Consider the following 17307-nt stretch of genomic DNA (forward strand, 5'->3'; position numbering starts at 1 on the left):
TTTAGTGAAAAACTTCATCTCTATTTGCCATATCTTTGAGCATTTAGTTATATGTTGGCTATAATGTAAGTAAACATTGATGAAATTTTCTTTTTCTAATTTTACATGGTCTCTGAATTGGAAAGGATACGTTTACATTTCATGATTTAGGGGTAGTGGATATTAATAAATAAAATAAATTGAAGTTGTATTTGTATGTCCTGCCCCAAAAGGTAAGAATTGTGATCATTTAAAATCCTAAGACATTATAAACTATGTTAAGTTTACCAAGAACTGAAAATAAACTACAGTACTAAGTAGAGCTTTAAATTTCCTGTGTTCTTTTTAAATGTAGGGAATAATTTATAGAAGACCAAAACTATTAGCATTTAATTTACCACTTTAGATTATGTCAAGACAACTTTTGTTTATTTTTGCTTTAGGCCAAAATAGAATCTGATCGAGTCATCGGTTCTGTAGGCAAAAAAGTAGTACAGGAAACTGGAATTAAAGTCCGAAGCCGATCACATGGTTTATCAATGGCTTATAGGAAAGATTTTCAACAGCTGCTCCAGGGAATTTCAGAGGATGTTCCTCACAGACTGCTAGACCTTAATATGAAAGAATACACTGGGTTCCAAGTTGCTTTGCTTAATAAGGTAATGGTTATAGGAATTTAGTACTGCTCTAGTTACATTGTTATATTGTTTTAATACATCCAATTTTCTGTTCACTGATGCTCAGTTTGTCCAAACTTCTATACCTCTGCAGAAAAATGATCAATTATACTCTTACTGAATCATTGAATTTTAGAGTTCAACACTGTACCTGGTGAGTGGATAAGTGGACTGGCAAAGAGCAAACCATCCCATTCATTTTATAGATGAGAAGACAGGCTGAAAGTCACATAGCTAAGGGTAGGGTTCGCTGTAGTTTGGTACTTACACTGCTGACCTTGGGAGCACAGCATGATTCTGAAACGCTTTGTGAATAATCATTATTAAAAAGGTCCTCATCCCAGTGGTTGTTTTGTAGAAACAGGGTGATTCTAAAATTTATATGTAAGTGTAAAGGTCTTAGAATAGCCAAAACAATTTTGGAAGAGAAAGTTGCAACACTTGCACTATGTACTTTTAAAAGTTTCTGTAAAGCTTCAGTGATCAGTATGTTGTATTGTTGGCATAGGGATAAGTATACAGGTCAGTAGAAGCAGACCCTCACATGTACAGTCAGTTTTTAATAAAGATGCCAAAATAATTCAGTGGGTGAAGAGACAGCCGTTTTAACTGATAGTGCAGGAACAACTGGATATCCATATTTATAAACTTTTGCCTCACATTACTTGAGATGATCATGGTCATAACTAAACCTATAAACTTCTACAAGGAAACAGGATAAATTGTTTAATATGTTGGATCATGGGTCAGTGAAGATTTCTAAAATGTAACACAAAAGCACACACACACAAATGCATACAAATTTGATAGACTGAATTGGGTTTTTGTCTTTTTTTTTTTTTTTTTTTGTCTTTTTTTTTGTCGTTTTTGTCTTTTGTTGTTGTTGCTATTTCTTGGGCCGCTCCCGTGGCATATGGAGGTTCCCAGGCTAGGGGTCGAATCGGAGCTGTAGCCACCAGCCTACGCCAGAGCCACAGCAACACAGGATCCGAGCCGCGTCTGCAACCTACACCACAGCTCACGGCAACGCCGGATCGTTAACCCACTGAGCAAGGGCAGGGACCGAACCCGCAACCTCATGGTTCCTAGTCGGATTTGTTAACCACTGCGCCACGACGGGAACTCCGGTTTTTGTCTTTTTTAGGGCCACTCCTGTGGCATATGGAAGTTCCCAAGTTTGGGGTCGAATTGGACCTGTAGCTGCCTTAACCTATACCACACCCACAGCAACATGGGATCCAAGCCACGTCTGCTGCCTACACCACAGCTCATGGCAACATCGGATCCCTAACCCACTGAGTGAGGCCAGGGACTGAATCTGTGTCCTCATGGATACTAGTCGGGTTCGTTACTGCTGAGCCACGACAGGAACTCCATGAACTTTGTTAAAAATGAACATTTTTGTTTTCAGAAGAAACTTTGAAGTTTCTCCTAGGCAAGCTACAGCCTGGGAGAAAAGCATATATTGAATAAAGGACTTGTATCAAAATATATAAAGAACTCATAGAACTCAAAACAAATATGCAGTTGAAAAATGCACAACATAAGGAGTCTCCTTGTGGTGCAGCAGGTTGAGGATCTGATGCTGTCACTGCTGTGGTGTGGGTTCGATCCCTGACCTGGGAACTTCTGCATGTCATGGTCGTGGCCAAAAGATAAATAAAATACATTTTTCAAATGGACAAAATATCTGAACAGACACCTCACCAAATAAGCTATACAAACTCAACATGAAAAGAGGTTCAACCTTATTAGCCACTGAGGAAATGTAAATTAAAACTATATGATCACATTTCATTCCCACCTAAATGGCTAAGATTTAAAATTGAAAAATATTAAGTATTGGTAAGGATGTAGAACAACTGAAACGCTCATATATTGTTGATGGAAAATAGTTTGCAGTTTCTTAAGAAAGGTAAATATTGCTATATGACCAACAGTTCTAGTTGTAGGTTTCCCCTGAGATAAATGAAAGTATGTATATAAAGGTTTTGTATGTAAATGTCATAGAAGCATTATTTGTAATAGCCCCAAACTGTAAACAATCTAAGTGTTCTTCAACAGGTGAATGAATAAAGTTATAGTATATCCATGTAATGGAATACTACTCTGCAATAAAAAAGGAATAGACTCGCAGTACCTTAACAATATTGTTGAATCCTAAGAACATGCTTAATAAAAGAAGCCAGATAGGAAAGATTTCATATTGCAAGATTCCACTTATAAAATAGAACATAGACAGCAGATTAGTGGTTGCTTACAGTAGGAATTAACTACAAATGGGCACAAGGAACTTTCTAGGATGATGGAGGTGTCTTAAAACTGGATCATAATGATGGTTTCACAACTATACATTTACTAACACTCATCAAGTTGTGTATATAAAATGGGTAGTTTTATGTTATGTAAACAATACATCAAAGGATTTTTTTAATAAAAACCTTCATACTCTTTAAAATTTGGAAATCATTTTCTAAGATATTTACTTCTCTTAGCCAGAATATATAATAAAATCTTGGACAGATGTGAATTTGAGATTATTTGGTTGAATCTCACTACCAATTTTGTATTTTTAGGTTCTTAAGATTGCATCATATCTCTTTATTCTAATTTTAAGCTAATTAGTTAACTTGTATATCATATTTCCAAAGCTGTGTTGCAGGCTAGAGATTTTAGTTTCTCTTAATTCTATGTTTCAAAGTAAATTTTGTCTTTGAATCTTTTTTAACAGGATTTGAAACCACAGACATTTAGAAATGCATATGACATACCAAGACGGAATCTTCTGGATCACTTAACAAGAATGAGATCTAATCTTTTGAAGAGCACCCGTAGATTTCTTAAAGGACAGGATGAAGGTTAGATTATCGTTTTAATATTGGTATTTCTTTACTAAACTTCTTTCTTTATATTGAAAACACATAGAATGCTGCTGTAACTTTTAAAGAATTATTACAGTAGTATTACATAATCATTGAATGAAGTAAAAAGTGACTCATCCCTCATTCTCTGCATTTCTTACTGCCGTCACTGTTGTGCCCAATTCTGTTCCCCAGAAGTAACAATCTTTGTTAACAGCTTAGTTTCCTTTTTGGCTTTCTTTATACATTCACACATATAGGCACAGACACAAACAACATCGTTTTCTTGTGATGTACTAATATCCGATAATTTAACTCTAAATGGCCAAAATATGTCATATTCTGGTATTTTCTTCTACTCTGCCCATGGCAGCTACTACGAATCAAGTCAGGTGGGAACTTAACCCTTTGCCCACTCTGATATAAGCATTTCAACTAAGCGTTCTATAAAAAGGGTAATCTACATCATTTTCCTGTAAATTATGCTATAATTATTTGGAATAGAGTAGAAGAGACACTCCTTTTCATGGAAATGTTAAACATATTGCTTGTTCTATACAGTGAAATTTGTTTTGTTTAGAAGATAATTAAGTTTTATTTTTAAAAATCTCTAGATTCTGTCACAATATTTATAATGGCAACAAACTAATGTAGGCCATGTGGTAAGGGAGGACTGCCCCCAGTAACTCCGGGGAGCAGTCATACATCAGGAGACACTATTTTTTTTCTTTTTTCTTTTTTTTTTTTTAAGATTTTAATTTTTTTTCATTATGGCTGGTTTATAGTGTTCTGTCAATTTTCTACTGTACAGCAAGGTGACCCAGTCACACATGCATGTATATATTCTTTTTTCTCACATTATCATGCTCCATCATAAGTGATTAGATACAGTTCCCAGTGCTATACAGCAGGATCTCATTGCTTATCCATTCCAAAGGCAATAGTTTGCATCTATTAACCCCAAATTCCCAGTCCCTCCCACTCCCTCTTCCTACCCCTTGGCAACCACAAGTCTGTTCTCCAAGTCCATGATTTTCTCTGTGGAAAGGTTCATTTGTGCCATAATTAGATGCCAGGTATAAGTGATATCATATGGTATTTGGCTGACTTACTTCACTTAGTATGAGAGTCTCTAGTTCCATCCATGTTGCTGCAGATGGAATTATTTTGTTCTTTTTTATGGCTGAGTAATTTTCCATTGTGTATATATACCACATCTTAATCCATTCATCTGTCGATGGACATTTAGGTTGTTTTCATGAGAAGATATTATTCGATAACCACATGGAAGGTAGTTTTAGTGAGGTTAACTTTTGTTGTTGCTCTATTCTGTTTGAAAAGATCAAGTGCACAGTGTTCCTATAGCACAAATGGGGAATTACCAGGAATACCTCAAGCAAGTACCTTCTCCACTAAGAGAACTTGATCCTGATCAGCCTCGAAGGTTGCATACATTTGGCAACCCCTTTAAGCTGGATAAAAAGGTAAATTTGGAATGTTATTTATATAATTTATTTGTGCTAGGCACTGTGAATTTAACAGTTCTTAATCTAACTCAAGTAAGCTGAAGCTATTTTCCTGGTAGAATACCTAATGTCACATAGTTAAAATATAGTTATTTTAATGGTAATTGGAATTATTTGTGCCATTTAAAAACTGTATGTAAAGACAGGGAAATTATATTCTTTCTTGTTATAGGGAATGATGATAGATGAGGCAGATGAATTTGTGGCTGGACCTCAGAATAAACATAAACGACCTGGAGAACCAAATATGCAAGGCATCCCTAAAAGACGCCGCTGTATGTCTCCACTACTGAGAGGCAGACAGCAGAATCCCGTTGTGAACAATCATATTGGAGGAAAAGGGCCACCTGTACCTATGACTCAAGCACAGCCAGATCTTATTAAACCCCTTCCTCTTCATAAAGGTAAGAGTTTGTCCTTAACATTATTTGTTGTTTTTTGATTCTTCACGGAAGAGATTTTTGTAATATATTACGGAAAAAAATCGATGAAGTCCAAGAGAAGATACTTGTTTATTCTAAATTAGCATGTAAGCATTTCTCTATATCTTTTAAATGAACGGTTATTGAACATTTCGTGCTTATTATGTTTAACAGTTATCATGATCTAAAATATCATTTGCAAATCTTAAATATTTAAAAACTACAGTTTTCTAAAGGGGTGTTATCAATACCCACAGAAAGATGGTTTTCAATTTCAGTTTAATTCAACCACTAATTTTTAAATGATACGGTTTTGTTTGTTTATGGCCACACCTGTGGCATATGGAAGTTCCTGGGCTAGGGGTCAAATTGGAACTGAAACTGAGGCCTAGGCCACAGTCGTGGCAATACCAGATCTGAGCCGCATCTGTGACCTACACCACAGCTCGTGGCAAGGCTCAGATCCTGAGCATGGCCGGGGATCAAACCCACATCCTCAGGGGAGACAGTGTCGGATCCTTGTGCTGCTGAGCCACAATGGGAACTCCATGATATGCTATTTTCGACAGTGCGAAGCACTGAGTTATAGTGGTAAACAAGACAGTGATCACTGTGCGCATTTATAATGAGTGAGGAAGGAAAGTCATCGAACATTTCACTGGAAGTATGATGAATGTTACAGAAGGGAAGTCTGGTATGTTGGGAAACATTTAGCAAGTGGATTTAACATAGTCTATGGGCACTTAGCTGAGGAAGTTATGTTTAAGCGACCACTTGAAGGATGAATGGGAATTAGTTAATAACTAAAGCTGTGCATTCGCCTGTGCTACAGTAGTCGTCTAAGAAGAATCTGTGCAAAGGCATACAGTAAAGAGCAGGACATTAGGGGAGCTGAAAGAATTCTAACACATTAGGGGTTAGGATGAGGTAAGGTGAGAACTGAAATACACATGCAGAGTCCAGATCATAGAGGGCCTTGGAAGCCACTGTAAAGATTCTAGACTTTATTCTAAGGACAAGGAAAATCCATTGAAAGGTTTTAAAGAGGTAATGATCTGATCTGATTAGCATTTTATAAAGACCAGGCTGGCCTTATTGTGGGCAAGAATGAGAATTGATATAGGAAACTCTTAATTAATGGATTTGTTAATTGCAGGTGGTGATCTTTCATGGCTAATAATGTCTTAACTGGAAGGAAATTAATATTATACCTCTTGATGGAATTATACAGTATTACTTTTAAAGTCATCTTGCTCTCCTCTTCCCAACACACGCACACACACACAAACTGACCATCAATCTAATCAAGCCTCTGTTAAGTACCAATTTTTAGGAAATATAAGGGACAGAGAAACATGTTAAATTACAAAACAGATATAATTAGCAAAATCCAGATTGCGGGAAACTATAGGACAAAGACTTTGGTGTGTGTGTGTGTGTTTCCAGAAAAAAAAAAAGTGCATGGAAAAAAAGAGGTACAGAAGGATTTTATAGATTAAAACATATAAATCAATTGCAGTGTGTTTATGGTCTGATTTGGACCCTGAACTTTCCACAGACACAGAAAATGTGGCAATTGGAGATTGTGGGCAGTGATTGGGTATTTGATACTATTAATTAATTGTTAGGGATGCACAGGCAACAGTTGGGAAACACAAGGAAGAGCTAATGGTGACCTGGAAGTGGGTTGTGCGAAGAATGTTTAAGAAATACTTGGACACATCAGCAAAGGAGTTGGTGATGACTGATTGGATGTTGGAGTCAGGGCAGGGGAGCAGTGGAGAGACAGTGGGTATTTGAGTGTGCTAGGGATGGAGTGGAAGAAGAGGTGTTGAATGAGTTTAGTTTAGAAATATCTATTAGATAGCCAAGTGGAGATCCTCAGTTAGAAGATGGATAGTTGAATTGGAACTCAGAGAAGAGAACTGGGCTGGAGAGATGGGTATGGGAGGCAGCCTTAAATCCCATTGAGTGACCTAGGGAAAGAGAAGAAAAAGCCTAGAATAGAACTTTGAAAGTAATGAAGTTTAAGAGGAGAAATAAGATTCAGAGAAAAAGGGAAGAATCCAGAAGACAATAGGGAAGAATTCAGTGTGGTGTGGAAGCTAAAAGGAAAGAGCATTGAGTAGTTGGTGGTCTCAGATGCTTCTTAAGCAGACCAGGAGGACTGAAGCGGGTCTGAAGGTCTTTAAGTTGACAGAGTTGAGTATGTTTAAATGCTGGTGTGATGGAATCAATGGGAGGGGGGCTGAAAATGAAGGTAAAAGAAAGTACAATCAGTGAGAAGGAGGAAGGGAATGGTTCAGAGCCCACATGAAGGACGTTTCTTCCATTAAAGCTGAGCAGGTGTGGTGGGCACAAGTGTAACGGTGGCAAGTTGAGGAGGTTCCCATTCTACAGCTTTTCTTTCCTCCTTGAAGTTGGAGGTGACTTAATGCTGAGAGGAAGGAGAGATTGGGAAAGTAAGAGATGTTACGTTAGGAGGAAGGAGAAGGTGCAAATGATTTTTGTGTGTGTGTGTGTGTGGTAGAGGAGCAAAGGTTGTAGTAAGAGGGCTAGGCAGTGCTAAGACCCAGGTCACGGACGGTGATTGTGACCACTCTGCAGAGCTGGCTCGTATTCTCCAGTAGTGCTTACCCATCATCCCACCTGCGAGTCTGGCGCAAGCAGATAGACTGCATCATCAAATCTGGGATTTTTCAAAACAAAAATTGGGGATTTTTGCCTGACAGGTGTCATGGGAAGACAATAGGATGAGAGAATCTGGGACACTGGTTAAAAAGTGATACATTATGGGATATAAGTTGGCTAGGTAAGAAAGTGGATATCTAGAAAGAATCTCATTAATATGAGGGGGAAAGTAGAGGAGTTGCTGGGAGTGAAAGTCTGGCTGAGTTCAAGAGCAGTAGGAGGAATACTGCCAAGATGAGGGTTACACACATCTCTGTCCTTGAATTTGTGTTTGACTTGAGAATCAAAGAGGTGGGTGGAAAAGTTCTTTGGAGACGAAAAGGTGAGGAATTGGGAGGCCAGGTTCTTGGCAGGTGATCTCCTTAGGTGTGGATGTCACACACTGCAGCACTTCTCAAGCTTTAATGTATATAGGAGTCTCGGAGGCAGGGGAGGGAGGTGGTCTAGTTAAACGACAGATTGTAATAAATTGTGTGGGGGAGGGCTTAAGGTGAGCACCTCTAGCCAGCTCTCTGCTGGTGCTAATGCTGCTTGCCTGTCCACAGACCACAATTTGAATACTAAGGACCCAGAATGATATCCCAAGGGATGAAGTCTGTGGACCAGGTGCCAGACACATCCCTGACCACAGGTGTGCCCTGGAGATCAGTAAAGATAGTGCTGAGCAGAGTGAGGATGGCTGGAGTGGGACAGCTAAATCCCAAAAGAGAAAAAGAGTTTTTGCAAGAGTGTATGGAGAAATGATCTTGAAGTGGCCCTGGGAGGTGAAAGAATCAGTGATTCCAATCCTTATTTTAAGTTCATTGAGAATGTTTGCGAGAAAGCAGTTTCTGTTTTTCAGATCTGAAAAAGAAAGTGCAGTATCTTTGCGGGAGAATTGGGTGTCAGTTAAAGCAGGAATTGCTATAGAGAATATTCAGTAAAGTTTGCAAATCATGGAACAGGATTTAGGAGGGAGAGGGAGTCTCCTGGGGTTCGAGGGGTTTTTATGGGGATGAGTTTACATTTTGGACAGTAAATGAGGAAAACAGAGATGAATTCAGCTGGGCTCCTGGAGGTTGGTAAGCAGTCAAAGAGTTTGGAATTAAGCTGATTTCTGTGGGGAGCAAGTTTAATAATCTAATATTAAGTGGCAAGCTTGCAAGCTTTTTAAGTATGGTCGTCTAGTGAGCTGAAGTGGGCACTGGCTCTTGTGCATTACGACTAGATGAATGGTTATAAGAAAAGGGGATGCTGCGGGACCACCTGTTTGGTTTGTGTTCACCTTTGCTTCTAAGTAGTAACTACATGAGGCAGAGGCAGGATGGAATGAACTAGTACTCTAACAAAAACTATATCCATGATAATCTTGATCACACATATTTCCCTAAAGCATCCAAACCTAATTTATTCAATAAAATTGAATAAAGTGAGAACTGAAAGTTATCTGAAATTAGCTTTTTTTTTTTTTTCCTAAGGGCAAGAGTTGTACAAATTTTATAAATGGTGTGAAAGTTTCACATTGAAACTCACCATATATTTGGCAAGGCTTAAGAACCATATCACATTATTTGTTAATTTGCATCAGGTCAAGGAGAGAGCATTTGTGAATTGCTGTAATATTGTTTCTTTGCACTTTTCTTTACTGTATGTCTGGAAATTGGCTCTCAATTTTTTCCCCTTATTTTTGTTTTTAGTTTCAGAAGCCACTAATGATTCGACAATAGATGATGTAGTTGAAAATCATGTTGCAGACCAACTTTCTTCAGATATCACACCAAATGCAATGGATACTGAATTTTCAACGTCTTCTCCAGCCAATTTATTGGAACGACCAGCCAATCATACAGAGGGTCTTGGTCATGACCATTTAGGAACTAATGACCTCACTGTTGGTGGATTTTTAGAAAATCATGAGGAGCCCAGAGATAAAGAACAATGTCCTGAAGAGAATATACCAGCATCCTCACTCAACAAAGGAAAGAAACTAATGCATTGCAGAAGCCATGAAGAGGTCAACACTGAACTAAAAGCACAAATAATGAAAGAGATCCGAAAGCCAGGAAGAAGTATGTATATATAATTAGAGACAAATGAAAAATTTGATTTCTGTATGTGCTCAAAAAAAGTAAAAGCATAGATCTGATTTTATTTTTTTTAGGTTTCCCCCATGAATATTTTTATTTTTAAATGATCTTTATTTTTTCCATGATAGCTGGTTTACAGTGTTCTGTCAGTTTTCTACTGTACAGCACAGTGGCTCAGTCACACATACATATACACATTCTTCTCCTCATACTATCCTCCATCGTGCTCCATCATAAGTGACTAAATAGAGTTCCCAGTGCTATACATCAGAATCTCATTGCTTACATAGATCTGATTTTAGGTCTGTTTTTTTTTTTTAAGTATGGTCATAGTTTATTTTATTTTTTTGGCTGCACTTGTGGCATGTTGAAGTCCCTGGGCCAGGGACTGAATCTGAGCTGCAGCTGAGGCAATGCCAGATCCTTAGCCCACTGTGCCACAGTGGGAACTCCTTAGATCAGTCTTGAACAACATACGAGCTATGTAAGATTTGATTCTTTATTCAGCTTACAAGTACTGAATATCTGCTGTATCCAAAGTACTGTGTTAGGCATGGGAAGGAGGAGGGGCTGAGAGCAGAGGAGGAGCACATGGATAAGTTACACACGGGGCCTCCCATGACGGGAAGCCATAGTCTCGTGTATTCTTCCAACCAGCAACTGGAATTTTAATGTAACAGCAAACCCAAAAAGATTTAGTCAATTTTAAATGACTTCATAGCTGTGACATTCCTGGCGGAGAACCTACACACCATCTTAACTTTTAAGATTTAAACTATAATAGTGATCAGGGATATGTTTAAGGCCAAAAGCTAAAATTACGAACGCTATTATCTCAGTACAAAAGAACTCGATGAGGTAAAATTTCAGTATTGTTGACTTCATTCAGAAGATGCTGACAGATCACCTGCTCTGATGGTCTAGTGACCCAGGCGTGGTCCCTAAGTGCATAAGACTCAGTACTTGCCATTCAGGAGCTCATAGTCCTTGGCAGAGTTTTAAGGGAAAACCTGAACTGAGATAGCACTCTTAACCTGTTTTGTTTTGTAATGTTTTTTTCCTTTATTTTATCCCCCTTCCCCACTGCAGGATGGCTGTAATTTAGAATTTAAGCTTTAAGGATAGATTTTTGTAAAGGCCACTTCTTATTTTTAGTGGCACTACCAGAAAGCTATTTATTCATCCTTCTAAACTTTATGCTTAATACCTTAACAAGAACTGTTACCAAAAAAGCAGTATTTAACAAATTATTTTATCTTTGTTGACATGTGATAAAATATATGTATTGTAAAATCTCTAATGAGCAGTGAAATTTTATGTAGACTGTTTTTGGTTTTGTTTTAGTATATTTTGATCTAATAAATTGCAATAGAAAAATACTGAATTAGAGTGCAAAGGAAAAGCCACTTAATTTTTCCGTTTGCTTCTCTTGTTTTAAGAATATGAAAGAATCTTCACTTTACTGAAGCATGTGCAAGGCAGTTTACAAACAAGACTAATATTTTTACAAAATGTCATTAAAGAAGCATCAAGGTAAATAATCTGTTGTACACTCTGATATGGTGAAATGAGCCCCCAGTTTATATAGTTGATATTTTAACAGTGTCTATTTTATACTTGTTATGAATGTATATGACACACCATGTGTATATAAGCACTTCTCTCTTCTTTTCAGTTTATTGAAAAAATAGCCACAGACAAATTCTCCAGAAATCATGGACCCTTTCTCCCTACACAGTATATAGATACTTGCATAATTCTTCTTAATTGTACTCTGTGGCTTTTTGGTGTCTTTATATTTTATAGTCTTTAATTTTTCTCCTTTGTATATTTAAACTACAGTTAATATTAATTAGTGATGAAAAATAACCTTGAAAGGCAGTATCTGAATGCAGTTCACTTGTACGTGGGAAAACATGTAATTAAGGGGACCAGAGCTGGACAAATGGGCCTTATTCTGATCGCTTCAGTAGCCCAGGGTTATGCGCTTTTAGTACAAGGAATGTGGATCAAGATTATAAATGGTAACTCTGAAGTGCAGTTCACTGGAAAGCATAGTTGTATGAGTTTAGAAAATAAAAAGACTTCTAGAATTTTTAGTAAGAAAACTTAGAGCTTATCTCATCTGACCTTCCCAAATTCCCACCCTTTAACAAGTAACCCAGTTTCTTCCATGCTACATGTAGTCTTTTTAGATAAAGCCATTATTTTCCCCCCCATGAATGACTAGAACATAGGTTACTTTGAATTTTCAAGATAAGGCCATAACTTTTCGTATTATTTATTTTGAGTATTTGACCTAGTCTGCTCTTTATGTAACATTCTGTCAGCTCGTACTTCATCACAGATTTAGCCGTATTCCTGGTGCCTGAATTCTATGTCTGCCACCTTGCCACCTTTTAGAGAGTTGTGTGGTATTATGGTGGTTAGTCATATTCGTTTGCAAGTAGAGAGGAAGTAAATATAGATGGGGCAGTGTTTTGGGCATTCTGAAAAGCATCAGAAGTAGTAATACTTAATGTAGACAAAAGCAGTTTCAGTCTACTATATTCATTACTAAAATTTTTAAATTTCCACTTGAACTTTACTTTAACTCTTTACTGTATCCTCTACTAGAGACCTCTCATTGTCCTTGATTTGCTAGTTAAGTTGTAATAATAGAACGCCATGGTTTAAATGCGAGAGCCCAACTTTCATTTCTTCCATTTTATGGGGGAATGTATTCATATTTTGTTCACATTCCTTTTTTAACATTCAGCTTTCAAAGAGCATGAGAAACTGCTTTTGGGAGCCCAGATTTCACTGGAATATTTATTTATATTTATAACTCTTGTATTTATTAGGGTTTCTCCCCCTTTTTCTTTTTGCTTGTGAAAGGAATAATCTCTTTCCCATTATAACTAGGGCTAGACTGTTTGTTTTAGGTACAAACTTATAATACTGTACTGATAACATAATTTGCTAATCTTCCAAAAGATTTTGTATATCACTTTGAAAAATCTTCCCAAGGTAGTTTCTCTCTTTAAAGAAAATTATACTGACATATAACTATTTGTTTAAAAAGAAACTGAGAGCTTTGTTACTTCATTTTTTTACAGGTTTAAAAAACGAATGCTAATAGAACAACTGGAGAACTTCTTGGATGAAATTCATCGAAGAGCCAATCAGATCAACCACATTAACAGCAATTAAAAGAAAACAGAATGTGGCCACTTATTTCACTACCTTCTCCAAATACAAAGTAAATACAAGACTGTTGTGATCTTGCATTCATTTTTTGACATGCATTGTTGGCTTTTTGAAATACTAAGAGCAAGTCTACAGATCCTTTTTCCATCATTTTACAGTGACCTTTTCTTCATTTTGGTTTATTTTTGTAATGTGAAAAGTATCACTCTAAAAAACATTTTTATTTAACAAACTAAAAATACTCCTCCAAATCTCTTGCTTGTCATTGACTCTTGCGTGTCAATTTCCCTCAGGTTCTATTTTCTTAAACCAACCTTTAAAACTGTCACCTCTGTTAAGGTTGAACTTTGCCAAAAAAATAAAAAAGAAGTTACTTTGTAATTTTTGGGGAAAAAGCACATACATTAAAACTAGGCAATGTTTTGTATATACAGTTATTTTGGATATATTATTGTAAGTTGTACAAATGTATTTTGAAGAATATTTAAGAAAAGCACTTTTGTTATTCCATCAATAAATGCTCTATTTTACTCTTGTGTGGTTTAGGAAATAATCACATTTAAAGTAATCATTTACAACCATCTTAAGATAATGGAATTTTAAAGGCCTTGCTTTTTAGCATTGGAAAAATACACCACTTGAAGTTCACATTTGTTAAACTTAACTGTAATTACATGTTGCTTAACTTGCATTGTCTTTTTCCTCTATGTTCTTAGCTTTTGTTGGCCACTCCAACTACTCCATTTCTGCCTAGATAATGTATCTGCAGCAGGCAGATAGGCAGACGGTTTAAAAGCTGTTTGAAAAGCAGACGCCTTTGGACTTTATTGGTTTCCTTACATACTTTCCTTCAGCTACTTTTTCCTTTCTCACTAGGACTGTGGATGGCACCAGAGAGAAGCTGTGAGTTAGGGAGCTTCAAGTGTAGGGTCCACTGAATACTCTGAACTGTCCAGCATTTAGCAGCTGGAGGCTGTGCTTACAGCAGTCCCACAACAGACTGGGGCTTCCAAGGGGATCCCTTTGTTCTTCTCTGCTATTCTCTCACTTCGATTTGTCGTTTATTTAAAAGTTAAATGAAAAAGAAACACGTTCTCCCTGAGTTACCCAGCGTAAGGAAAACCGAACGCTAGTCACTGTCCATTCTCAGTCCAAGATGGCCTCCTGTGTCCTTACTGAGGATGTGACCCTGTGGCCTGACTCACCATTCATAGATCACTTCTGTGCCTTGTAGTGCTTTGGGGATAACCAGTAGAAAAGAAGGTTAAAGTACATTTAGATGAAGAGAGAGCAAAATAAATTTATAAAATTATAGTAAAAGTGAAGTATTTTTAGGTTCATGATATTTGAAAGTCACATACCCTTACCTTTTTATACTTTAGCAGAACATTTTTAAAATTGCAAGGGTATAGCCAAATGAAATGCAACTTTTTATGAAGAAAGCATAGATGAAAGTGGAGAACACGCCTGAGATCTGCTAGTTTAGGGGATCGGAAACTCTCCCAATACTGAAGACAAATTCTGTCAAGAAAAAAAAGCGTTTCATGTAACATTGTATAGTATTTTCATATGCAGTTCTTTAAACATTTTTTAACCTGTACAAAATACATTTAAGCAGGATACTGTTTAGTAAATGGAACCGTTAAGGTAATTAATCACCTGCAGTCACATAGCTAAATTCAACAAGAGATACACGACATCCAGAATGAATTGTTTTAAATTATGTATGTTTAGATTCTGAGATTAACAGGGGATTATAAATCATTCAGGTAAAAGTTAATAAGAATATTTAGGAAAGGGACTCAATCTTTTCCAATATTTGGCAATATTTCCTTATCAGAAAGTTTTTATTTCTATTTCACAGGTTGCTCGTGAGGTAATAATCCTTTTAGACCCTTGACCTTTAATGCATTTTGGGGTATGAACCCTAGAGGGAGTTGGAAAGAAGCCGTTTGTTCAGTCCCTTCTTGTCCTCCGTCTCTCTGCCATGAGACTCCATGCCTTCATCCCCAAACCGAGTCACAACTTGTGAAACACATCAGAGTTCAAGCTTAATATCCCATCTCTCACAGGATATTTCTAACGTTTTAAGAAACTGGGCATATTAGTTAAAGAAGTGAAATACTTACTGCAGAATTCCTGTAAGCAGAGAGGCGGCGGCGTACATTTGAGGGGACTAGCCTGTCTTTTAGGCCCTTCAGATCACTGGGTGACTGTAAAGCTGGACGACGGGGGTTCTCCCAACAGTTTAATCTTGAGGTTAAGATCATTTTTTGGTAACGTTCTCGTATGTGTCCCATTTGTAAACTGATTTGAGTCATTTGCCCTTATCATTAAGCTCTGTCAATTTGGTGACCTGAAGGCTGACTCACCCTGGCTCTTCATCACCAGAAGAACAGCCACTATGCCTGGTGTGATGTGGGGCAAGTGAACCTCCCAGCAAGAGGTCCACAGATTCACAGTGATTACGTTTAGATGTGCGGCGGATGATGGAACTGGGGTTGGGGTCTATTTTCCTTCTGTTCACTAAGGCGGTTCTGAAGACTCTTATCACAGAAGTCGTGTTTGTCCTTTACTAGACAGTTGAGAGATTTTACAACATTTTTATGCAGTTAAATTCCAAAAGGGAAACTGTTCTTGTAACTGTCATCAACCTTTACTGGCTATCAGCTTTTGACAGTGACCTTTCTGTTCAAGTTTAGTCCTGTTCTTTGTTTCTTGAGGGAGGAGAACCTGCCATTTTTTCATCTTTCGTTTTTTGACCTGTGCCCTTTTTTTAAGAGAGGGCTCTCTGTTGCCTGTTCTGAGTGATAAGTGACATTTTCATCTAATAACTGTGGGGTTGGGATGATCATGGTGAAATACTAGGAGGATATCTTCTGTTGATGGACTTTTTCTTCCCAGATAATCTCAAAATAGATTGTTTCCTAGTGAATGATGATCTTCATCCTTTTTGTCACAAGTGTTCCTTTGATTTCTAGCTCAAGTTACAGCAGTATGCAAATGATTCTCAGATAAAATGATGTTGACAGTATTTCCTTAACAATTTGTGTAAAACCTATGCGTAATTTTCATTATTCTAACTTTTGACTTTTTTTTTCTCTCCATAAATAAAAATAATGCCTGATGTTTAGTTAAAGTAGATCCACTTTTGCTTGATTTTTATTAGTCTGTTCCATCCTATTTCTTTTTAACACGTTGTTTAGACTTGCCAACAACTCTTTACTGAGAATCTCTTTTCTTTCCCAGCCTAAGTAATTGCCAGAGAGGGTGGGGGAACGTTAAGAGGAATAATTTGAATATTTTGTTCAGTGTTTTGATGCTTAAAGGACTTCTGCTGCCCTGATGTTCTAAGGCTCTGCCTGTACCGTACCATCTTTGGATTAAGACTAGGGTTGAATGGTGGGACTGAGAAGTACTAGGGCAAACATCTGATTTTTGTGTAACGTTAGCAAGCTTGAGAAAGATCAACAGAAAAACTACAGAATGCAGGGACATCCCCTAGGTTACTCGGGGTGCTGAGAGGCAGAGGACTACTTGGATACCCTAGTGGCCTGAAGGCACTCTACCCTACAGTGCTGAGAAAGTTAGGTAACAATGGGGAAGAAGTCAAGATGGATCATTTATTTTACTTTCATGATTTTTCTAAGTCTCCCCAGAAGTAGAAACCTGAATTTGTCAAGCCCTACACCCACTCACTACAACTGAGCTGAACGAGAAGGCCAAAACGACACACAGGATGTTCCTTTCCTCTGTTGTCGTGAAATACTCTCTTAGGATACATGACATAGCAACTGGGAAGCTTCTGAAGCACCATAGAAACCAGCTAGAAGGAATGCTTGTTAGGCTCTGGTGGGCAAATCAGCCCTTGCTGCTAGAGAGATGCTGATAAATAC

The 17307-nt window shown here is 37.5% G+C and overlaps 2 protein-coding genes across 7 annotated transcripts in view; one reads left to right on the plus strand and one right to left on the minus strand.

Annotated features, from left to right (window-relative positions):
* INTS6 (integrator complex subunit 6) overlaps window positions 1-16550 on the plus strand; it is a 94871-nt gene extending 78321 nt beyond the window's left edge. For 5 of the 6 annotated variants that reach the window (XM_021065287.1, XM_021065288.1, XM_021065289.1 and 2 more), the window contains 7 exons: window positions 423-638; window positions 3388-3514; window positions 4859-5001; window positions 5216-5447; window positions 9833-10204; window positions 11662-11755; window positions 13321-16550. In XM_021065287.1, coding sequence (XP_020920946.1) covers window positions 423-638; window positions 3388-3514; window positions 4859-5001; window positions 5216-5447; window positions 9833-10204; window positions 11662-11755; window positions 13321-13414 — 1278 coding nt within the window. In that variant the 3' untranslated portion in view covers window positions 13415-16550. The remainder of the gene's footprint in view (window positions 1-422; window positions 639-3387; window positions 3515-4858; window positions 5002-5215; window positions 5448-9832; window positions 10205-11661; window positions 11756-13320) is intronic. The other variant, XR_002336536.1, reaches the window with a different exon arrangement.
* SERPINE3 (serpin family E member 3) overlaps window positions 13825-17307 on the minus strand; it is a 35060-nt gene continuing 31577 nt past the window's right edge. Inside the window, 1 exon segment of the mRNA XM_013980493.2 lies at window positions 13825-17305. Within this exon segment, the coding sequence (XP_013835947.1) occupies window positions 17273-17305 (33 nt within the window). The 3' untranslated portion in view covers window positions 13825-17272.

The sequence above is a fragment of the Sus scrofa genome, chromosome 11, assembly GCF_000003025.6.
Source record: "Sus scrofa isolate TJ Tabasco breed Duroc chromosome 11, Sscrofa11.1, whole genome shotgun sequence".
Taxonomy (NCBI): Eukaryota; Metazoa; Chordata; class Mammalia; order Artiodactyla; family Suidae; genus Sus; species Sus scrofa.